Source organism: Mus musculus, chromosome 16, assembly GCF_000001635.26.
Source record: "Mus musculus strain C57BL/6J chromosome 16, GRCm38.p6 C57BL/6J".
NCBI classification, from domain to species: domain Eukaryota; kingdom Metazoa; phylum Chordata; class Mammalia; order Rodentia; family Muridae; genus Mus; species Mus musculus.
Genome location: NC_000082.6, coordinates 62,810,219 through 62,834,286, shown reverse-complemented (window position 1 = coordinate 62,834,286; position 24,068 = coordinate 62,810,219). Strand labels below are relative to the sequence as shown.

Here is a 24,068-nt window from a genome sequence, read left to right as displayed (position 1 = left end):
GTCTTCTCACACAGTCTTTATCTATTTACACCAGCTGTGGTGCCCTGTGGGGATGTGTGTGTGTGAGGCTAACGATCTCAAGGTCTTGCTTCTTCTATCTTACCTTCTGCAGGAGGCCTGTCTTGATCACTCTGTGTGAAACCCCCTAACCTCCATTTTCCACTCTCAGTTCCTGTTTACTTCATCTGTTATTCCTTTTTCTCCATAATATGTAACAACTTTCTAACACACAACATGATTCTTACCTATTCAATTCATTATACTATTTTCTTTCTTGCCATAAAATATAAACTTAAAAAGACTTTATGTGTGTTTGTGGTTTGTTACTGTGATAGTTGATAAATAGGTTTATTTTAAATACCTCTACATTCATGATTATCAAATATCAATGGTTATTTGATAATTGACCAGCTTGGCTTTTGGAAGGCTTAGCCTGTGATCTCTTCCTCAAGTGCCTGACACCTTTACCTCTCTCCTTTTCGTGTGTGTGTGTGTGTGTGTGTGTGTGTGTGTGCGCGTGCGTGCGTGTGTGTGTCTGTGTGTGTGTGTCTGTGTGTGTGTGTGTCTGTGTATGTGTCTGTGTGTGTGTGTGTCTGTGTGTATATGTGTGTGTGTGTGTGTGTGTGTGTGTGTGTCTGTGTGTGTGTGTGTGTGTGTGTGTGTCTGTGTGTGTGTGTGTGTGTGTGTGTGTGTGTCTGTGTGTGTGTGTGTGTGTGTGTGTGTGTGTGTCTGTGTGTGTGTGTGTGTCTGTGTGTGTGTGTGTGTGTGTGTGTCTGTGTGTGTGTGTCTGTGTGTATGTGTGTGTGTGTGTCTGTGTGTGTGTGTGTCTGTGTGTGTGTGTGTGTGTGTCTGTGTGTGTGTGTCTGTGTGTCTGTGTGTGTGTGTGTGTCTCTGTGTGTGTGTGTGTGTGTCTGTGTGTGTGTGTCTGTGTGTCTGTGTGTGTGTGTGTCTGTGTGTGTGTGTCTGTGTGTGTGTGTGTCTGTGTGTGTGTGTCTGTGTGTGTGTGTGTCTCTGTGTGTGTGTCTCTGTGTGTGTGTGTGTGTGTGTGTGTCTGTGTGTGTGTGTGTGTGTGTCTCTGTGTGTGTGTGTGTGTGTGTCTGTGTGTGTGTGTGTGTGTCTGTGTGTCTGTGTGTGTGTGTGTCTCTGTGTGTGTGTGTGTGTGTGTGTGTGTTTGTCTAGGGTGCTTAGGGTGCTTTGGTGGGGGTTGAGTATGACTGTGGATTGTGAATACATCTAGAATTTGAGAGAGGGCAAAATCAAGTTACAGATCGAAGAATTTAAAGAATACCCTTTACTGGCATCTTAATTCTCTTTTAATCATTCTTTAAGATGATTGTCAGTGAGAAATGAGTATACCTATATTATTAATACAAATGATGCCCAGGTTTCTTTTGGCCTACTTGGAATGCCCCAGCAGGTGATTGCAGTGTTGTTTCACGTAGGCCTTTGAGTGCCAAATGCACTTGAGCTAGGATGATAGATTCAAAGACTCATAGCTCTAAGTGCTAACGAGGGGATTAGCACTCCAGGCTTCAGAGGCCAATCACTAACAGCCCTAGATGCTGAGGTTGAAGGCTAGTTCCCTGAGCAAGTGCCTCAGCAGCACTGTGTAATTCCTAGCTTTGAGCAGCAGATGGCAGTAGTAGCTGTGAGCACCTGCTAGCTAAAGGTCCTAGGACTCACCCCCCTCCCCGCCCCGTTGCTGAGATTTCTGACCTTTACAGTGTTGCTGTTACAGCTTCTGAGCATTGGTAACTTCAGCTCTTAGGGACTGGCAGATTCCTAGAACTCTACTAGAAACTGGGACCCATAGCTCTCATCTTTGTCTCTACCTCCTGTCAGCTACCATCATCCTCTGGTGCCCATCCCTGCTGGCTTGTCTACATGTTGTGAAGTTTAGCCTGCTATACTTTTTACCAAAGAAAACACTATTGGACAGAAGCTTTTGATTGGGGCCTCCCAGTAGATTCAGAAATCATGCCAACTAGTGTGATTGTAGAGCTGGGAACAGGATGTAGCATGGGTGTGGAGTACAAATGAAAGGTTATATTTGCACTATTCACAGCACAGCCTACCGCACACCTCGTATAAGGAATTGTTATGAGTCCCACACTGCACCAATCACTGGGTTCTTGCTGAGTTTCTCAGGAGGTGCTCACATCCACCTCCATGTCTTAGGAAAAATAGTTTTAGGATCACCTAAAGTACCCTGAGGCTTGTCTAGCCTGGAATGCCTTCTAAGGCCAGTGGAGGGTGTCTGGAGCATGTATCATACGTCATGTATTCACCATGTATACATAAAGAGTTAAAAGTCACAAGTAACATGGTCAGCAGCATTAATAATGTTTAGTCCCTGTTTCTGTGCCCTCCAGAGCTCCGAATCCCTCCATTCTCGCTCACTTTCTTTTCTATCCTGTGGGCTTAGCATGGCAGCTATGCTGTAGTTCTTTCTTTCTGTGTTCTCCAAGCAGTTCCACTCCTAAATCCACAATGGTGAGGGCTGTTCGACACTTTACAGTGTGCAAAGATCACCCTGGCCCAGGGATAAGCTTTACTAGGGGCCTGAGTCTCCAGGTTAGTAGGACCAGGATAGGCCAGCTTTATGAATTACTGGAAGTTAGTATTGAGTGCTGGCTGTGACTGCCTAACTGATTCTTTTGTGTAATCGTTGACCAATTATTTAGGTTATGGGCACCACTGCCCCCCAGGCTTGTATTTCTTCACCTGCAAAGCTGAACTAGATGTTTGTTGTTCTTTTCACTCTGTGGAGAGCAAATGTGTTATACTTTGTAACATTAGAAAGCTTCCTCCTAAATATATTAATAGTTCAGGTAGTAAGCATGTTATTATGTAGTATTTAAGGATTTTATTCAGCATGACCCTGCATAACTCAATACAGAGACGAGAATTCCATGTGTTTCCTAAGAGAGACAACTTGCAGTAATTCCTGGCCCACTAACTAGATAGCACTAGAGAGACGAACCCTGCATACTCATCAGCTGCTCCCTTTTCATCCCTTCCTTGGTTTCTTTACCCCCTAGACACATATTTTATAACATCTGCTTAGAGGACAAAAGAGATGGCAGCTTCATAAACTCTGCTTTTGAAACATTCATTTATTTATCATCATAGTTCCTAGCCACTAAAATGGCAGTTATCAACCAATGGGCTGCAATCCCTTTGAGGGCGTCAAATGATACTTTCACGGGGATCGCAAATCAGATATCCTGCATATCAGAGATTTACATTAAGATTCATATCAGTACCAAAATTACAGTTATGAAGGAGCAGTGAAAATAATTTTATGGTTATGGGTCATCACAACATAAGGAACTGTATAGGGTTATATTAGGACGGTTGAGAACCACTGTTGTCTGGTATATAGTATATACTCATTAAATGTTGCTTGGATTGATAAAGCCCTGCACACTAAATGAACAAAAAAAGTGATCTTAAACTTTTATTATTTTAAGAAAGGTGACACTTGTGATGGTCGGCCTTGATAATGCTGGTAAAACAGCCACAGCAAAGGGAATCCAAGGAGGTAAGTCGAAAATCCTTGCTTTGTGAAGTCTAAATTTTTCCAGGTTATTTGTTTATGTTAAATTTCTTTATTGCATGTTAATTAGTTTGAGATTGTTATTAATATGCATATGCTATGGATAGACTCTGGCTTCTTGGTGTCCCCCTACTCCCACAGTGCAGATTAGAATAGGTATAGTAGGGGAGTGGGGGAGCGGTATGGGGGACTTTTGGGATAGCATTGGAAATCTAAATGAGGAAAATACTTAATAAAAATATTTTAAAAAAAAGAATAGGTATAGTTTCTTTGAAGTTGTTGATCAGCAGGAGACAGGAAATAACCCAAGCTGGCCTTGAAGTAGCAGTTCTCTACCTTAGCATCTCAATTGCTAGGATTACACACTTGATCCACCAAAGACTCATTTTTGCCTGTAGTCTCCTCTTCCATAAACTCTGTTCCCAGCCATGAGCATCCTGAGGAGAATTAATAGAGTATGAATGCACGTTCTCTTTCAGGGCCCACTTCTACTTGAGCCTAGTATTTTGTTGCCTTCTGTTTTATGTGTCTGCTTCTCCAGGCTGCTGATCCCCTGAGGGCAGTTTTACTCATTTGGGTGTCCCAGTTGTTTAAACCTAGCATCTTGGGAATAGTAGAGAGTTTCTGAAAACATCCCTTCCATGGCACCTACTTTTCTACTGATTCTGTTCTGCTCTTATCTCTCTGTCCACCCCCCCTCTTTTTTCCTTGTTTTGAATTTGCTAGCTTTTTAAAACTACATGTGCCTCCTCTGTTGCTATCTCTTAGATCCTGACCCCATTGTCTTTCACCTCTTATGTCATAATTGCTTCTTCCAAAAGTCTCTTCTTTGTCATGACTGTTGCTTTTTTCCACTGGGCTGTTCATTTTCCTGACCATCAAAATGATTGTGTTCATTGGACATAGGTTGGTGTAACGAATCTAAAGTCATAGTGCTCAACAAGAATGAAGTTTATTTTTCTCTGCCCATGCAAAAGTCATCTAGGTGTGGGCTGGCAGTCCGTGAGCTCTTTTTTCCCATTCAGTTTGCCATCCCTACTGTTCTTTCTCCTACTCAGCCTCAGATAGCTCTGTACAACTTGATTTGAACAGGAAGGAAGTGGTAAAAGAGAAGCGGAGGGCAGCTTCTCTCCCGTAGGACCATGGACCAGGAGCGGATGCATCACTTTAGCTCACACGCCATTGCCAAGAAGCAGGGATGCTCTGGACTGCACCAATGCTTCTGTACAGTGAGTCAGACATACTAGCCAGAGCCGGCATCATCTGCCTCTTCCCAGTCCTCTTCCTGGGTATCTGACTAGTAGCTAGGGTTAGTTTGAAATCAGTCATAGTGGGAGTTTTTACTGGAAATGGAAATGGGCATATACTACATGGTAGAGTTCTCCCTTTACTTCCTGATGAGTTGTTAAATACTTAACAGACAACCACTAATTATTCTTGACGCTCCTCTCATGGCTAGTAGCTGCCACTGAGGTCAGGAACATTCATGTCCCCAATCAAAAAAAAAAAAAAAAAAAATCCTAGGAATTTCTATCCAATACTATTTCCTCATAGGAAACTGTTATTTGGGTATAAAGTTTCATTTTTCTGTGGTTTACCTCTTGCTTTGTGTGGTATTAACATATCTTCACTATATTAGAGTCACATATTATACATATATGCTTATGTATATGATGTGTATAAATAGGCCAAGAGCTCTATAGATCAGAAGAGAAATCTGATTAATAATAGTTTGGCTCGTATCTTGCATATGACTTAACATGTAAGAAACACCTAATGTTTGTGCTTTATCTTAGACTTACTGTGTCTTAACATACATGCTACTATAAGTCTAAAGATTGAGGGCCATGTATCTCTGAGTCGACTAAGTTATCTGTAAAAGGTCAAGAGTCAGCGATTGTAAGGATTGGTAGAATGTACTGTGTGCCAAGCACTAAGGGTTCGTGCATAGCCATGGGTCCACCTCTTGGCAAGGCATAGAATAGGATGTAATGATAAATGGTGACGTTGGTATATAGAATGATGAGGAATCTCATAGCAAGTCTTCTGTGTCTCTCGGGGATTTTTAAACCTCTTGTGGTCACTGCTGCTCCTTGGCAGCTATGGCAGTGTGCCTCTATAATTGTGTTTTCAGATTCACAATTCCTCTTGTGGTCACTGCTGCTCCTTGGCAGCTATGGCAGTGTGCCTCTATAATTGTGTTTTCAGATTCACAATTCCTCTTGTGGTCACTGCTGCTCCTTGGCAGGTATGGCAGTGTACCTCTATAATTGTGTTTTCAGATTCACAATTCCTCTTCTCACCCCAAACCCTACAATTATAAATTTACTACAGCAGACAAGTAATATTTTCCTATAGAAGTGAATTTAAAATCTCTTTGCAGGATGCCCTTCAAAATCTCTTTATTCCAATTATAGCTTTAATTTACCTGATTTGAAAAGAATTGCCTTATTCTTTGCAGCATCTTGCATTTTTGATTTTTCAAATTTCTTTTCTTTTGAAAAATATTCCTGACTTTCCTTATTCTTCCATAAAATTTGTAATAGATCCCTTGAGTGGCATGATGTGAAAGATTAATACTGATTGGAGAACAGATAACCTTAGTATAAGAACCTACTCATTCAACATGTAATTATTAAGTGCCTATTTTATGTTAGTTGCTAAGATTATAGTAATTAAATAAAATAAACCACTGGGCAGTGGTGAAACAACCTATAATCCCAGAACTCAGGAGGCATGTGGATCTCGTACTACCAGCCCGGACCACAGAGCAAGTTCCTCGACAGCCAGTGCTACAGAGAAAAACCCTTTTTTGAAAAACAACGACAGAAAAACCCAAAAAACAAAAAACAAAAAAAACCAACAAAAAACAACCAAAAAAAGCCAAATTCTTTTTTTTTTTTTTTGTCTTTTGTCTTTTTTGTTTGTTTGTTTGTTTGTTTTTTGGTGTTTTTTGGTGTTGTTGTTATTTTTCGAGACAGGGTTTCTCTGTGTAGTTCTGGCTGTCCTGGAACTCACTTTGTAGACCAGGCTGGCCTCGAACTCAGAAGTCCGCCTGCCTCTGCTTCCCAAATGCTGGGATTAAAGGCGTGCGCCACCACTGCTCAGCTAAAAAGCCAAATTCTTAACTGAAAATTCTAGTTGGATGTTGATATTATTAACCCTTCTCTCACAGAAGTGTGTTTGGAAGTATAGCAAGTGATCTTTCTATTTTATAATGACTTAACTCTTGTTATGTGATTTCTGTTGTAGAGATAAATTGTTGCTATTAAAGCCTAAAGATTGCTTTTGCTTTTTTATATCACTTGCAACAGAGCATCCTGAAGACGTAGCTCCCACTGTTGGCTTTTCTAAAATTGATCTGAGACAAGGAAAGTTCCAAGTTACCATCTTTGACTTAGGAGGTGGAAAAAGAATTCGGGGAATTTGGAAGAATTATTATGCTGAATCCTATGGGGTAATATTTGTTGTGGATTCCAGTGATGAGGAGAGAATGGAAGAAACAAAGGAGACAATGTCCGAAGTGCTAAGACACCCGAGGATATCAGGAAAGCCTATATTGGTGTAAGTATCAGGGATGCTGCTGTAAACACGGGCAGAGCTGTTTGTCTAAGTGCCAACGTGGTCACCTACTAGTATAATAAATATATACAGTTGCTTGTAGTTTTATTATTATGTTGCTTTTCGTAAGGATTAAAGAATCGAGACTGTGTTCTGAGCAGACTTGTTAATTTGATGTTAAGTGTCTTTCAGCCCTGTTCTGCGGATGGAGCCCTGAGGCACTCTAGGCAAGGGCTCTGCCACTGAGCTGCGCCACTGGTCCTTTTTCCAAACAAGAGTCTGCCAGGTAGCCTAGGTTGACCTTGTAGTCTTGATCCTCCTGCCTCGGCATAGGGTGTTGTGTGTTACACTGAATTTCCTCTTTTAATAATTGATGTTTCGTCATTGTCCTTTTGTATTTGCTTCCTTCCCCCTTTAAGACGGGGTCGCACATAGCTCAGGTTGTGCTTGAGATAAGCCACGGGTGACTTTAAATTTCAGATCCTGTCACCTCTGCCTTCCAAGGTGTGATTATAGGTTCGAACCACCCACGGCCTTGTGTTAGCAAGGCAAGCACCCTCCCAGCTCTGTGAGCTACCTCGCCCACTACTGGTCTTTTCTCTGTAGCGTATGTTTTGAAAGTTACTCAAATGGTTCTTTCTCCAATGATACTTTAATTTCTCACTCTGACTTTCCATATTTCCCTATTGTATGTGTGGTCTAGCTTGATTGTCTCAGTCATATGCTTATAGCATTTTGTCCTTAAGCCTGAACATTTCTAGACATAGAGAAGGGATTTTTGGTATTCATAGCATTTTATGCACTGAACACTAGATGGCGCTGTAATGTGAGACAAAGCAAAGAGAAGTCCCTCAGCTCAGATTGCTCTTCAGTTACTATTGGCTCTCATTCTTGCAATTCATTATTAAGGTATAAAAAACATCAAGCCATCATGGGAACATTATGAAAAATATAAGAGGAGCTTCTTCACTGTGCTTCTCAATAGCAGAGGAAGATTTTTAAAGCAGAGCAGTTAAAGCTTTGATTATAACAGTTAACATTTTATTGGGCCATTTATTGGTAAAGCTTATGCTTGTAAACTCTTAAATGCTTAATTAAAGAAGTTACCTCACCCATAAAGGTATCTCACTGTTAATGAATCCAAAATAAATTATTAACAGAAGTGTATGTGAAAGGGGACCTTTGTTGAACCCTAAAGGCTAAAGTAGTGTTTGTAAATGTTTAAGCAAAGACTCATTGATTCTAAAGTAAAAATAAAATAATAATCAGTCATCGATGGGGGGGTACATGTATTTTTATCCAAATAGTCATTTATTTGTTTTTCTTCATTTTTTCCATTTTTCTTGTGTTCATCTCTATATCTATGCATGTATCAATTGTACAAATATGCTGTACATTAAGTGGTACAAAACACTATTTGGTTACCTAACAAATAAACTGAATGGGAAGGTTCATTACAAAACTTACTACATTGACATTGTCATCAGGCTAGTTCATAACAATGTCTTAAGACAGATACCGTTTGTGGGTCTCTCTTTCTTAATTTTATTTAATTTTTTTTTACACTCCAGATTTTTATTCCTCCTGGTCCACCCTCTGACTGTTCCCCACCCCATAGCCCCTCCTTACCCGCCCCCTTTCTATGGGGATGTCCCCAACCCCCAACCCCATCAGACCTCTCCACTCTCTGAGGTTTCCAATCTCTTGAGGGTTAGGTGCATCTTCTCTGAGTGAACCGAGACCTAGCAGTCTTCTGCTGTATACGTGTTGGGGGCCTCATATCAGCTGGTGTGTGCTGCCTGGTTGGTGGCCCTCCTCTCTCTCGTACAGTCTTGAAACTTATTTTCAGAGAGTTAATAAATCACCCAGTCCATCACTTTTTGGAGGTTGGTTGAGTTGTCTGATACATTTTTCCAGAATAACTCTGAAGCTACTGAATAAAAATTCTTTCCAGGCTAGTAAGAATTGTCCTTGGGTTAGTCCAGTGTAGCTACAGGAGTAGTGAGATGTCTTACTGTACACTAATGAGTCTTTACTGCAGTAGAAACTCCTGAGTCGCATAACCCGACGTTTCTTAGACACAGATGTGATTGCCTTGGCTAGCTTCATCCAAACCCTCTACTGATGGAAGTTAGAGGGTCTGTTGGCATCAGCTCTGTCTTACAGTGTCACCGCCTTAGCTCCCACTGTCATTTACTTACTTGCACTCAGAGCCTTCTCCTGCCATGTGTCACACTCTTCTGTCCCTACCACACTCTTCAACACTTAGAAAAAACAAGCACTTGGCTGCGTTGCTAGGCATTAGTATGTTGTCATGGACCTTCTGCCTCACTGTATTCATGCCAGACCTCCAGTATTTTGAGGGTGAGACCTTTGGAATCAAATGGGCCTCAAGAAGGTCCAGTCTCCTCCTCTTCCCCCCTTTCTCTCCTATCACCTCCTTTCCATTCATTTCCCTTCTCACTCTTCCTTTGTTTCCCTGAGACAAGATCTCACCCTGTAGCCCATGCTGACGTTGAACTCCCAGCAATCTTCTAGCGCACAATGGGGATTACTGATGTGCAACCATCGCAGTGCAGGGAGTTATTGATTCTTCCTGAGCCTTTATGGCTCCGAGTGCAGAAGACGATTTGAATGCTGTGCCAGCCTGTGGGTTCAGATAATGGAAGCATGACATGCAGAGTTCCCAATGTTCTGTGAATGCATTTGAATGTTATTGCTGATGATATAGTGTTTCCAAGTGTTACATAAATTCAAACACTTAAACCAATTTAATGTTATTAGCATGCGTAAAAAAGTCCTTAATAGTATTTTTTTTTTCAATTTGTTAGTTTTGTCTTCTGGTTGCAGAGCTAGCAGTTTTCCAATATTATTATATCAACTCTTTCAAAAATTAGGTTTCTCTTTCAGATAGTTTTATTAAGAAAAAAACATACTGCTTTTACTTTGTTGAAGAGTGGAAATAAAGTATACAAAATATTCAGCAACTGATTAAATATGTGGTGCTCAGGTTGGGGTGATACTAAGTAACTGAAGATATAGCCATATGACATTATTCATCATAGCATGTGTGGCATGAACCCAGGTCCCCATCAACACAGAAGCCACAAATCAGAACAGAATCAAGTTATTTGTAAGAAAATAAGTAGCTGGGCTGGTGAGATGGTTCAGCGGTTAAGAGCACTGACTGCTCTTCCAGAGGTCCTGAGTTCAAATCCCAGCAACCACATGGTGCCTCACAACCATCTGTAATGGGATCTGATGCCCTCTTCTGGTGTGTGTGAAGACAGTGTACTTAGATACAATAATAAATAAATCTTTAGACTAGAGTGAGCAACCTCCATTCCCAGCAACCACATGATGGCTTATAACCATCAGTACTGTAGTGTACTCATATACATAAAATAAATAAATAAATATTTTTTAAAAAAGAAAATAAGTAGGTGTCAGCAGGTTAAGTGACTTATCCAGAGACAGAAGGCAAATATATTTTTTTTTCTTGAATATAGAATCTAGATTCTTAAGGTGGGAGCTGGGTGTGGGAGGGTGGGCAGTGGGAAAGACCACCTGAGAGTAGTTAAGCAGCCATTAGAGAAAGGTGAGAGAGACATGAACGTAGATATACTTAAGCACAAAACTGCATGTGTGGAAGTGTCCGTGTGGAGCCCATCAATATGTATAGCATATTAATATGATGAAAAGAAAGTGTGACAGTGAAATCTGGTGATCTCGCCTGTGGAAGACTGCTTAGGCCTCTTCTTTAATTTACACGTTTGTTTCTATAGTGCTTGCTTTATCATAAAGTGGTGTCACATATCCAAGAGCACAATTGCCTTAGTCTTTGACTTTCTCAAGCTTTTTCTGGTCTGTATGTAATTCAGTTTCTCGCTGGAATCCAAGTTCACAAAAACCACTGACTTACCTCACCTTAGGTCTTACGCTTGACTGTCACCAGTCACCAGTTAGATTGCTAACCAGATTTATGGCTGAGCGTCCCCAAGCCCCAGTGATCACCAAGTTTACTCCCCTATCTGGGTATAAAGACTTAAGAGGCATTCTCGTCTCCCTGTGATGCACTGTGGCATCTTTTGAGGTCTTATTTTATACAACTCTTAATTACCAAAATATTGTCAAATACGCCAGGTGAATAAAGTAGTTATCACTTAGTTGAATATTCATCTTAAGAGTATAGAAGTGCCCAATAGAAATCAATATTTTTCCAGAGATACAAGATTTTTCACTTTTACCAGATAACCAGTACTTTTAAGTAGATTCCTGCCTTGTGTCACTGGCTTCAGCAGTTTCTGTAATGTTAGTGTGTAAATGTTAGTGTGAGGTGCAAAATGACCATTTAGCGATGATTAAACATATGTGGTTAACTCATGAAATGCAGACAACCAAGTCAAGACTCTGAAATGTGGACAGCGTATCCCTAAATGCTGAGAACGTTTCTAAAGTAGCATCTTTATTTGGAGCCACAGCGTGGGCAACAGCAACAGCACAGGGCCCGGCAGGGGTTTCTTTTTTTGTATTTTACAGCCAGTCCAAATTTCTCTTTGGTGTTGTTAACATAATCTTTTGTGCTGTTCACCATCACCTCAATGCTGTTGATGCTCTCTCCCTGTTCCTCTACCAGAAGAGATATCTGAATGAAAAGGTCCCGGAGGTCCTTCACTTGGTTCTCCAAATTCACAAGTTCCTTGTGTCTCTGTTCAATTTCCGAGAGCTGTGCTTTAGTGATACTGGTTTCTGTAAGTAAGCTTTCGTTGAAAACTTCCCATTTTCCATGGTGAAGCATGTCATTCACTTCTTCTTCAGAAACTTCTTTTCCGGCCACTTCAAGCTGACGAACAATAAACGTTTTGCATTTTTCTTGCTTTAAAGCTATTGTGTCATTGTATAGAAACATGGTTTGCTGGAAGCGGCGGAACATCGCAGCATACTGAGACTTCAGTATCCTTGTGACCACTGATGATGGACCATTTTCAACCTCTGACTTTTTCACTTCTTTGACTACGTCACCCAGTGCCCTGTTTATGTGTTCTGCTTGGATTTTTATCTCCTTTGCAATGGTAGAGTCTCTTTTAAGTAGACTAAACCTTCTCATGGAAGCCACTAGACTTTTCTGTTGCTGTCCAAATCGTTGAACATCATCCACAAAACTGTTAATATTCTCCTGCAGTTTTTGGATCTCATGTAGGTGCCTCTCAGCTACAGGCTCTCTTTCATAAATGACAGCTTGCTGGACGAGCACCCCTTGTTCCTCTTCCACAAACACCTGACCGTCCCGAGAGAGTTCTATTTCCTTGGTTTTCTGTTTTAATTCTTGAAGTCGGTCTTTCATCTTCCTTTACCCCCTAAGAAACAGAAACAGTGGAATTGAACAAAGGAGTTGCTGTTTTTCCCCATTGGCAGTTGAGGTGAGATAGCTATGTGTCTCTTAGCAAAAGTTGTTCTAGTTTTCTAACAAGTTTTAAAAATTGAGAATAATACCAAGATAAGATGGCTAAGGCAAGGCTAAAGCAAATTGTAGGCTATCCTAGGCTACATGGGAAATTCAAAGCTATCCTGAGCTGTATAGTAAGAACGTGGAAAAAAAAAAAAGAAAAGAAAAGAAAGAAAGGAAGGAAGGAAGGAAGGAAGGAAGGAAGGAAAATTGAAAGGAATTTTCTGGACCCATGGCTTCAGCAGAGGATGGTCTTGTAGGGCATCAGTGGGAGGAGAGGCCCTTGGTCCTGTGAAGGCTCTATGCCCCAGTTTTGGGGAATGACAGAGTAGGGAGATGGGAGTGGGTGAGTGGGTGGGGGAACACCCTCATAGAAGCAGGGGGAGGGGGGAGTGGATGGGGGCTTTTGGAGGAAGGGGTGAACCAACAAACGGGATAACATTTGAAATGTAAATAAAGAAAATATCCAATGAAAGAGTAATTTCCTCATAGAGATTACCAAAATAGGGAAAATAATTTAAGATAATTTAGGAATTAGTTTGAATGGTTGCTCCTGCTGTGCATCTCATGTGTTTTAGAGTAGTAGTTATAAAAAGCCATGGTGAGGGTACAGTTTTCCCTCCAGTAAGTCCATCCATGTCATCACACTGTCTGTAATATTAGAGTTGCTTTGGCTGTACTTTTTTGAGTTTTAGGAGTGACCTTTAACCTCCTAAAATTACCATTGTTAAAGATACCTTTCCCACATAATTTAGTGTAAGTCATGTTTGAAATAGATGCATTTTTCGGGGACTGGGAATATGGTTCAACAGTTGGGAACACATGCTGCACTTGCAGGGACCTGGACCAGGTTACTCCTTTCCCAGCAAGCATACGGCAGCTCGCAACCATATGTAACTTCACTTCCAGGGAATCGGTGCCCTCTACTTGTCTTTGTGGGGACAGGGTATGTATGCATGTGGTACACATACATACATTTAGACAAAACACACATCAACTATATATATATAATGAGGTTTTTGAATTAGCATATTTTATATAGCTTTGTTTTCTATTTCTATATATTCTATTTCTATTGCATGTATAAAATCTATTTTTGATTTGATTAAGCCTACTTCTCATTCCTGCAGTTGTTTCCAAGGATCTCAAAAGTCCTAGAGCAAAATGTGTAGGAATTCCTATCATGATATATTTTTAGATACTTGAGAACATGTTTATATATTATATTATTGGCAAATGCTGGTAATAGTTACATTTTCACCTAGTGCTCCTAATTGTCCATAGCATCAAATCAAATGGATATCTTATATATAATGATAGATTAAAAATAAATACACACACATATTTAAATGAATCAAAGCTATTGTTATTTATAAACCACTAAATTATTTTCTTAGTCCTAGAGTTTAGAAAGGCACTTAATGCTTCTATAGTTTTGAAAAGACTGAGTGGGTATATAAGCAGCTCTCTGATCTCTATGTGTTTTCTTAATATTGAGCAGATAAAGCTCTCATAGGCTGTGGTACTGTGAGACTCAATTTCTTATATAGTTTTTTTTTTAAATCAACAATTTGGACCTTTTCCCATGCACATATGGTTATCAGATATATTCATGATCCTTAGCGTGGTATTATTTTTAGTCTCTGAAATTGAGATTCAGGGATTAAAGTAATACCAAGCATATACTAAATATAAATATATATACACACACACACACACACACACACACACACACACACACACCACATACGTACTTAAGAGGAAAGGATTTGAAATACGAAGCACTTTAGCAAGCATCTTCACATCTACAGAACTGACCTGGCTTCCCAGCAGTGACCTATGACAAAATGTATTTCAATACATGTTTTAATCAGGGCTGTCAGCATAGTAAGTACAAGTGTAATAAGCTAAGAAGCATATTTGTTCTACGTAATTTATGCTATTTGTGGCACTTAGAGTGTAGGATGCTGTGCGATGAAAACACATAAATTAGGAATTCCCGAAGGCACATAGAGGGTAAAACTAGAGAACCATACAAAGAAGAAAATCATTGAAATAGATTTAAACCACTGACCCATGTAAGAGAAGATCTCTTTATAGTAAGCATATTTATAATTTTTATCTTAAGCCACACAATTAACAGAGTCTCTAGTATTATAAATTATAGAAATTAACATATACTTTGTTTACATACAGTTGCAATAAAACAAAATTCAGTGTGATAGGCATAACAATGTTCTCCATCAAATTTGACTTATTACTGTTGTTATTTCTTTCTGTGTTTGTGTCTACCTGGCTGCCTGCCTCTCTCTCTCTGTCTCTCTCTGTCTCTCTCTCTCTCTTTCTCTGTGTGTATTATGTATGACACAGTGTATGTGTAGAGGTCAGAAGACAATGTACAAGATTGACATTCTGTCCCCAGGATTTAGGTCTCAGGGAGTGAACTCAGGTCATGAATCTTGGCAGGTGTCTAATTTACTGTCTGAAACATCTCATCAGCTCCTCCATCAGTTTTGGAATTTAACAATAAGCAGAAAAGTCTTATTAGGACCTAAATATAAAGAAAACAAAAGAAATTCCTCAAGAAGGAAGTGTTTTTGGACAGCAAGGCTCAGCAGAGAGAGGCATTTCCAACCAGGCCAGAGAATCTGTGTTCAACCCTGGAATTCCACGTTGAAAGTCTGTCCTTACAACATGGTTAGACATAGCACCATTCCAAAGGTCTTGAGTGGGAATTATATGGGAGCAGTGTTAATACCTGGTACATGTCCTGAACAAATTGGGTAAAAGCTGAGGAGATAGCTCAGTGAGAGCACTTGCCATAGAAGCATGAAACCCAGCTCTGCGTCCACAGCACCCACATAAGAAGTAGGAGTGGCCACATATGCCTGCATCCAGTGCTGGGGAGGAGGTGAGGACTGGAAGCTCCCTGGAGTTGGTCAGCTGGCCAGCCTAGACACAAACCAGGCAATTCTTGTTTAGTGAGAGAGCGAGACCCTGTCTCAGTAAGGTGTAGAGTGATGGAAGAAGACACCTGTTACCTTCCTTTGGTCTCTGTAAGTGCAAAGGGGTGTGCGCACGCACACATACATACAGACATATGCCAAGTATACACATTAAGATGCAAATAAATATTAGAACATTTCTTTCTCTTTTTAAAGGATTTATTTATTTTATGCATATGAGTACATGCTGTAGCTGCACAGATAGTTGTGAGCCGTCATCTGGTTGTTGGGAATTGAATTTAGGACTTCTGCTCACTCCGGTCAGCCCCGCTTGCTCAATCCCTGGTTGCTTTGGCCCAAAGATTTATTTATTATTATAAATAAGTACACTGTAGCTGTCTTCAGACACACCAGAAGAGGGTGTCAGCTCATTACAGGTGGTTGTGAGCCACCGTGTGGCTGCTGGGATTTGAACTCAGGACCATCAGATGAACAGCCAGTGCTCTTACCTGCTGAGCCATCTCAGCAGCCCAGAACATTTCTTTCTTTATGCCACTATGTTATTGATGTGAAAATGCAAGCATGTAAAAAGAATTAGGTTTCTTTATTCTGCTCTATACCAGGACATGAAAATATAAAGTAGAATATTTTCTTTGGAATATTGAACATGTGTGTTAAAGCTTCTTTATATTATTAGGTTATCTTGGTAATAATTTTTTTCTTTCAGGTGGCCATTAACTTCTATCTATATTCTTGAAGGTGGGCAAGTGTATTTATTGTGTCCTTTGGAGTATTATATTATGTGGGAATGCCTTAAGTGCCCTATTATGGATTCATTTTAATGTTGTTTGGTTATCATTTAGAGCTCATGGGATTTGTCCACTATTGTCCAGGTAGTGGAAGAACAGGCCCAGAGACTGCAGCCATCTCTCTGTGCTAGAAAGTTTGCTCAGGCATTCCATGAAGCTCTATTTATAGCATCACAAAAGACACATTAACACGTGTTATGTTTGTGTAGAGATAAGTAAGCAGGTAGATAGATGATTGACAGATGGATTATAGATATAGTAGATGGGAGATATGTAGATATGTAGATAGATTAGACTAGATTAGATTAGATAGATCAGAAGAGAGAAAGAGACGGCTCAGTTTTCTGTGATTTTTATAGTTCAAATGGATACTTCATGTTCTGCTGTAATCCTGGGCAACTTAAAATTGATATTTCTATGTTTGTACAGAATATGCTCTGTTTTCTCTAGTACATCTAGGGAATTCAGTTTTATTTTCTGTAATATCTGAACCCTAAGTCTCAGCCTCAAAGATAGACTATTTTCTTCTAATCTAGTGTAGTTGTGTTTAATTTCTTCTTGTAATGTTATGGTCCCTTCTCATTTCTAGAACTGCTACTTTGTGCTATTTTTAAATTGATTTTTGTTTGTTTGTTTGTTTATTTGAGACCCAATTTCTCTGTTTACCATTGATTTCTGGCACCAACTCTGTAGACCTGGCAGGCCATGGACTCAAGATCCAACTGCCTCTGGCCCCACGCCCCTAGTGCTGGGATTAAAGGCATTCGCCACCAACTGCCATAAATTGATAGTTTCAACTTGAAGGATATAGCAAACGTTTCTCTATATTTCAGACAGAAGGAAGCAGTTCTAAGATGGCTGTCTCCCTTGATGAGGCATAGGTGATGACCTTGGCAGTGGTAGCACACTCAGCATTCTGTTCCAGTCCTTGTGTGTCTGAGTAAAACTCACTTAGTGTATGTGCTCGGGTGCACTTCTGTGCTATCTGTATGCATTTCTGGCGGGTGGTGCTCATAACTCTATGCACTGCAGTGTCCTGTTTCATTTTACGTCAACAAATTAGAATCTAAGCATACTTGAATTTAAATGTTGAATGTAGTTCATGAAAGTATAAAGTATGAAACTCATAAGAAATTATATAATTGGTTAGGCTAATTGAAATTCATGAGATTATTTCATGGAATTTTCTTAGTGTGGTAGTAGTCTGTCCATAGAAGGTAAGATCATCTCTCAGTACATTTAATTTACTACTATATGATTTTGAACTTGCTGTATGGTTTGAATTAGATCCACTGTATCTGAGAACTTAATGATAATATTCAAGAAAGAAAAAAACAGGATGATGGTTGGTATATATGGTAATAACTTGTAATAGTTCCTTGTGATAAAGAGAAAAGCAAATGGGAGTGACTCAGAGGAAACTTTCTCCACCCTGCTACAGAGAATGCAGATTCCTAAAGCCATACATGAACACGCAGTACCTAGAGTCTTTAGAAATATACTATTGGCTGCTGGTGGTGGTATATGCCTTTAATCCCAGCATGTAGGGTAGGGGGAGCTGCAGGCTCTCTGTGAGTTCCAGGTCAGCCTAGTCTTCAGAGTAAGTTCCAGGATAGTCAGGGCTATACAGTGAAACTCTGCCTGCCTTGAAAGCCAGAGAAGAAAGAGAGAAAGAAGGAGACAGAGACAGAGAGAGAGACAGAGACAGAGACACAGAGACAGTCAGAGAGAGACAGACAGACAGATAGAGACACAGACAGAGAGACAGAGAGGAAATACACCACAGGATATCTGTTTAATATGCTTATGGAATAATTAAAAGTAAATTATTCTTTCTGTAGTTACTATGTTGATAAGCACTTCAGGAAATGCATTTTATTTCAGTCTATAAAGGCAGCATTTAGCAGTTCTCTAGTTCAATGGTAAAATGGGGAATTTTACCATATATATTCTCTAGGCTTGAATTAACTGACATTTTCAGCAATATATTCTCTTAGTAATCTTCAGATTCAGTGTAGATCTATTGTCTTATTGAACTAACCTGTTTTGTAAAAGTCATTTCTCTTTTTATTGAGTTTTAAAATAAAACAATTTTTGCTTTTCTGATTCAGGTAGGTTGAATGTATATGAAGTAGTCTTCATATTAAATTTCCAAGGACAAAGCCTTGAAGCGAGATCCTTGTATATTACATGTGGCCCACTTCATATTTACTTTTAAAATAGTTATAAAAGTTATGTTGATTTGAATGAGTATTTATTAAATTTGAATATGGTAACAATTACAACTTAGGAAATACATTTCATTTAAATTGTTCATAATTAAATGTTGATCTAATAGCTTGAAGAATCTATGATAAGTTTTATAATTTCAGTACTTTAACAAACTATCTAAAACATTAAATGTTTGAGTACTTTTTATATTTTACAGTAGTTCTAACAAAACTATTTCAGAATTTCTTCAAATTAGTTTTAGCAGAACCTGAGAAATAATGAAGAAATTAATATTTTTCTGTCAAATTTGGGCATAAAGCTTTGTTCAATTTTAAGTGTGAAAGTCTGTCTAAAATAAGTATAGCATCATTAATTTATTGTCTATAAACATAGAATTTCAGATTTGTTTTCATGGGAAATGTTTTCTAATTTCTCTAAAACAAGTTGCTTTTATAGATTTAAAGTAGTGATTTCTTTTATCTATGGTTGGTAACTACACCTTACTCCTTTTCAGTTCCTCATAGCAAGAACAGGTCAGCTGCTTGTAGCTGTGTTCTGATCTAAATAAGAAAGGAACTCTAAAGGACCTGCAGAGACATCCTTTACTGTCACAGTGTGCCTGGATTTCAGTTTCTGGATATTTCACTATTTCTCTTTATACAGCGTGTGTGCACAGGTGCACACACACACACACACACACAGACACACAGACACACACACACACACAGAGAGAGAGAGAGAGAGAGAGAGAGAGAGAGAGAGAGAGAGAGAGAGAGAGAGAGAGAAGAAAATATAATTCACTTACCTGGGTGTCTTGTTCTTGTTTTCCCACCTGGGGTGTGAGAGTCCTTAGTCCGAGAGAAAATCCAAGTGCCATGGAGTGTAATGCCTGGCCCAATGCTAAATCAGTCTAAGCCACAGGCTCCCTTTATGGTTCTCATACAGTTAATTGAAAGCCAAACAGTGAAGTCAAATAAGTCGGCGATAAAGTTGTCCATTTGCTGTAACTATGAAGTGAGAGGCACAGACTGCTTACCTCACACCTGGAGAATCAGGTTCTGCCTGCTCCTCACCTGTTCCTCACATTAAAGGAAGATGGTTTTCACGCGGCTCCTTGGTAACAGGAAGTCCTTGTGAAATTGTTGAGTAATTCCCTGTCCCTAGTCTACATAACCTGCAGAATGCCTTGTGAAAAATGCTCTTGTAGCTAGACAAAGGTTTGTTTGCAGATTTTAAAACTTAGAGGTACAGGACGAAGTAGCCATATGTAGAGATGGAATAAAGCATGGTATGCAGATGTTTACATTCCAGTTATGATTAAATTCTCCTCTGTTTGGAAATCCCATAGGCTTAGCTCACAAAATGATACAAGTTTAGAAGACTAACAGGCAAAGAGGAGTTGAACATTCCACCTTACTTTTCTTTGCACACTGTTAGTTTTATGTTGAGTAAGTCTCTCCAATTTCCTATGTAGGATTGCAAGCTTCTACAGTACTGATTTTTTTATCTATCTTACCAATATAGAAATAGAAATTCAGTTTCTACCAGGAAGAAATACAAGGAAACCTGGGAATGGGAGTTCTTTCCTAGTACCCCCTTTCCAAACCTAGTTTTTTTGGTGTTGCCACCCCCACTGTAGATAGCACTTCAAGGTAGGATGAACAGTGCTGTAATCCAAGTAAAATCTAGATTTAATTCTTTGAATTTCCACTTCCGCGAATCTGTTCTCTCCCCTCTCTACTTCCCCTATTGTGAATCCTCCTTCACAATACTGTGTGAGAGCAGAGAAAAGCCCTGCACTGCAAGATTGCCGAAAGGCTGCTGGAACAGCTTTGAGACCCGTCCTTTGCAGCTTACAATGAAATCCTGTACCTGTCTTATTGTGCACCAAGATAATTGCAGGATTGATTTTGTGTTTAAAAACAATCACGACCAAAAGAAGCATGCTATCCATAGCACTCAATCATAAACTTTGAAACAAACACATATGTTTGTTTATAGTTTAAAGGACACAGTGTGAAGTGGAACTAAGAAATAATGAAAATGATTGTGCTTAGAAAGAGGGGTGGAATAGGAGAGACTGATTTCCACACTGATTTCCAGAGTTGCTCTGTCTAGTCACTCCAGGGTGAAATGGATGCAGCTCACATGGCCTCCAGCACTGTTTTGAAGTGGAAGGCCCAGGTTTTCATCTTCAGGCCATGGAAAGGAGCCCGCTCCTTCTTCTATTGGTAGTTTTTATTATCGGTCTGTCGGTTGCTTGTGCTTTCTTGCTGGCAGCTTTTTCTTTGAGGTGTCAAGTTCTTTCACAGTGGGTTTTCATAGAACAGTAGCTATGATAAGTTTTAGAGTCTATTTTACAGCATTCCCTGAACCAGCTGGTTCTAGAATTGGTAGATTTAAACTGTGGGAACAGACGACCATGAATAAGTCACCTCAGATGCCACCTGACTGTGGACTCGCTGTCCAACCTCTTCATCTGTCTTCCTAGGCTGGCCAACAAGCAAGACAAGGAGGGGGCTTTAGGCGAAGCGGATGTGATTGAGTGTCTCTCGCTGGAGAAGCTGGTCAACGAGCACAAGTGCCTGTGTCAGATCGTAAGGCTTATTGCCATTGTCATTGGCATTATTACTTGTTAAGTTTGTTCAGAAAACTTGGTTTCTATAAAAGTGATAGTCAACTAGAAAATAATCCTTGGGGGCCTTGCTTGTCATAGCTCAGCTATAAACAACCACCCAAGCTTGAGCACCTGAGTTCAGCCCCTGGGATCTATCTGTACGGTAGGAGGGGGTCAGCCGACTCCTGCAGGTTTTGGCTGCCCTCTTGTGCTGCTGCGCAGTTGCTCCACACCCCCAAATTAATACATAAATGTGAAAGGAAATGAAAAAATTCTCAAAATCACTTTTATGATATAAACTGCGCTGTCACTGCTCTGTAACTAATGATTAGTGCTGTACTATCTCTTGTTTGGGGGGATTTTGTTTTTTGCTTGTTTTTCCGCTAACTTCCAGAACTTTCCTACATGGTTTCAAAGATTTTATGTTTGCTGTTTGTTTTAGTTACTGCTGATCGAATCATCTTTCAGGTTGCAAACCTTAGAAATTAGAAAAAGAACTATACAATTTTAGCTTAAGGAGACTTAATGATTTTAAAAAAAATTACAACAGAGTGTGAGTTGTCATATCGTCTTAAGGAGTACAGAGAGCTACTCAAACTTCATAAAAAGATCATTACATTGTAAGCCTTATAGGATGTCTGCTGCTGTAAATTCATTGGCATAAGGATGCAAAACTTTCTAGTTCTCTCCATGTGTTATTTATTTATTTAGACAGGGTCTGTCTCTGTCAATCTGGCTGGCGTCAAAGTCTTGAGAGATCTGCCTGCCTCTACCCCAAAATGCTGGGAATAAAGGCATGTACTACATGCCTGGGCTTCCCAGGCATTCTTATTAAATAGCGGTACTTTTCCCCAGGCAGTTCAGTTTGTCTTCTAGTAAATGTATATAAAATTATATATGATGTTTTCATATATAATGTAACACAGTATCTATATTTTTTCAATTTTTGATAATTATTGCAAAAAGTTATATTATTAATTTAAAAGGCTAAATTTTGCTTTTCCAACTAATTTTATGTCATGGTTTATGGCTATGTTTGTGTAAAGAACTTTTATTCTTAATCACTGAGTGAACTGATTTGTTTTAGGAACCTTGTTCAGCAGTCTTGGGATATGGAAAGAAAATTGACAAGTCCATTAAAAAGGGGCTTTATTGGCTACTGCATATCATTGCAAAGGACTTTGATGCCTTAAGTGAACGCATCCAGAAAGACACAACTGAACAGCGAGCTCTTGAGGAACAAGAGAAACGTGAGAGGGCTGAACGAGTCCGGAAGTTAAGGGAAGAAAGGTAGAGTAATTTACCACAGTTCATTTGAATATTAAAAAGGGCAGCTTTAACCTGTTGGCTTTGTTTATTGGGTCTATCTATTCAGCTTTATCTCTGTCTGCATAAAGAAAGATTTTAAATGCATTTCCTGTTTCTATGAATTTTTGTGTACAGATGTGTAGCATGTACTTTTGTTTTGTGATGCTAGAGATTTGACTCCTGCTTTGTGCATGATGCTAGCCAAGCATTCTACTATCTCCAGGCCAAGGGATGGGCTTCTAAAATTTTTCTGGGGCTGTTATAGGAATCAAGTATATTTCTTATATAGTAAACTCCATCCCAAAGTTTTAAATTTGTACCAATTGTAAATGAATAACTTCAGACGAGTTCTTAAAGTACAGGGAGATTTTGCTTCAGGAGGAGGTGAGTGTGTCTAGAGACATTTTATTGGTTTTGAGGTAGGGGGGTATTAAACCATCCTTTGATGTTCAGGGAGCCTCAGCAAAGAATTACGAGATTCACTAGAAATGCAATAGAGTGAGAAGCCTGTTTACCCTCAACATAGAGCTAAGATGGCAGTGGATAGAATAATTCAAACCAGATCTTGAATACTTAATCATATTAAAAAGTTGCATTGTCTTGAGGTGCTCTGTTTATAGATTTATTGTATTATATACGTGTGTGTATCTTTGTGGAATTGTGTTACAGAAAATATTAAAAAAAAGAGCTGCAATTTCCTTAGCTACACCCAGCTACTCTCTGCCCTGACTGGCTGACTGGCCAGTTCTTATCTGTCTGACTCAGAGCTCCAAAATCTCTCCACCCAGCTTGCTAAGTTCCCACTAGCGGGTTGCTACCACACCAGCCCCATGCTTCAACCTCCACCCCTCCACGGCCTTTGTGTTGCACATCTGTCAAACCCATCTTTGACACCTGTACCTTTCTCTCTGGAACCCAGTTGAACTGCCGTGTAAAGGAAAACACCACATAAACTTAGTTCAGAAACAATGGTAACTCAATCTCTGGGCGCATCGACTAGAATCCTAATCTTGTCAGATTAAATCTTAATCTTCCAGTGGCAGATCCTGGATTCATCATCTAATCCAGAAGACACTAGTAGCTACATCTTGTCCTGTGGCTATCCTCATCCAAAAATCCCCTCACTCTCTCTTTCTTCCTCTCTTCCTCCATTCATTCCTCCATTCAACCCATAAGTCCCACCTACTCACCCAGTGATTGGTCCCTTTATTCATTGGGTTTGGGGGGGGGTGGTCACAAGAAATCACCTGAGTATGTGACTCATTCCTCATTCCAGACAATTCATTTCTCCTCCTGGGAAAGCAGAATTAACACCAAAATACAGGCAGCATCCATAACAGGATTTTACACAGGAGTACATGTGTCCAGGGAGAATAGCAGCTTGGGATTCCCTGGAGCTGAGCTTACGGGCAGTTATAAGCCACCCAACTTGGGTGCTGAGAACTGAACTTGGTGTTCTGGAAGGACCTTGCTCAGGCTCTTAACCACCAGACTATCACTCCAGGCCCCAGCTTGAGTTTTTAAGAGATATTTTTAAAATACTCTGAAGGGAAGCATTTGAACTAAATTCACCAAGTTGAAAAATGGTTGCAAAATCTTGCTGGCATATGCG

The 24,068-nt window shown here is 39.8% G+C and overlaps 2 protein-coding genes across 5 annotated transcripts in view; one reads left to right on the top strand and one right to left on the bottom strand.

Moving 5' to 3' along the window:
* Positions 1 to 24,068, top strand: part of Arl13b (ADP-ribosylation factor-like 13B) — a 53,748-nt gene that overhangs the window by 12,769 nt on the left and 16,911 nt on the right. For 2 of the 4 annotated variants that reach the window (NM_026577.4, XM_006522503.4), the window contains exons 2-5: positions 3,474 to 3,544; positions 6,874 to 7,123; positions 21,023 to 21,128; positions 22,236 to 22,438. In NM_026577.4, coding sequence (NP_080853.3) covers positions 3,474 to 3,544; positions 6,874 to 7,123; positions 21,023 to 21,128; positions 22,236 to 22,438 — 630 coding nt within the window. The remainder of the gene's footprint in view (positions 1 to 3,473; positions 3,545 to 6,873; positions 7,124 to 21,022; positions 21,129 to 22,235; positions 22,439 to 24,068) is intronic. The other 2 variants (XM_006522504.4, XM_006522505.4) reach the window with 2 other exon arrangements.
* Positions 11,565 to 19,611, bottom strand: Stx19 (syntaxin 19). The gene is made up of 2 exons (NM_026588.1): positions 19,337 to 19,611; positions 11,565 to 12,477 (listed from the first exon to the last, which is right to left on the bottom strand). Exon 2 carries the CDS (start codon positions 12,462 to 12,464, stop codon positions 11,586 to 11,588), a length of 879 nt encoding a protein of 292 aa, NP_080864.1. The 5' UTR covers positions 12,465 to 12,477; positions 19,337 to 19,611; the 3' UTR covers positions 11,565 to 11,585.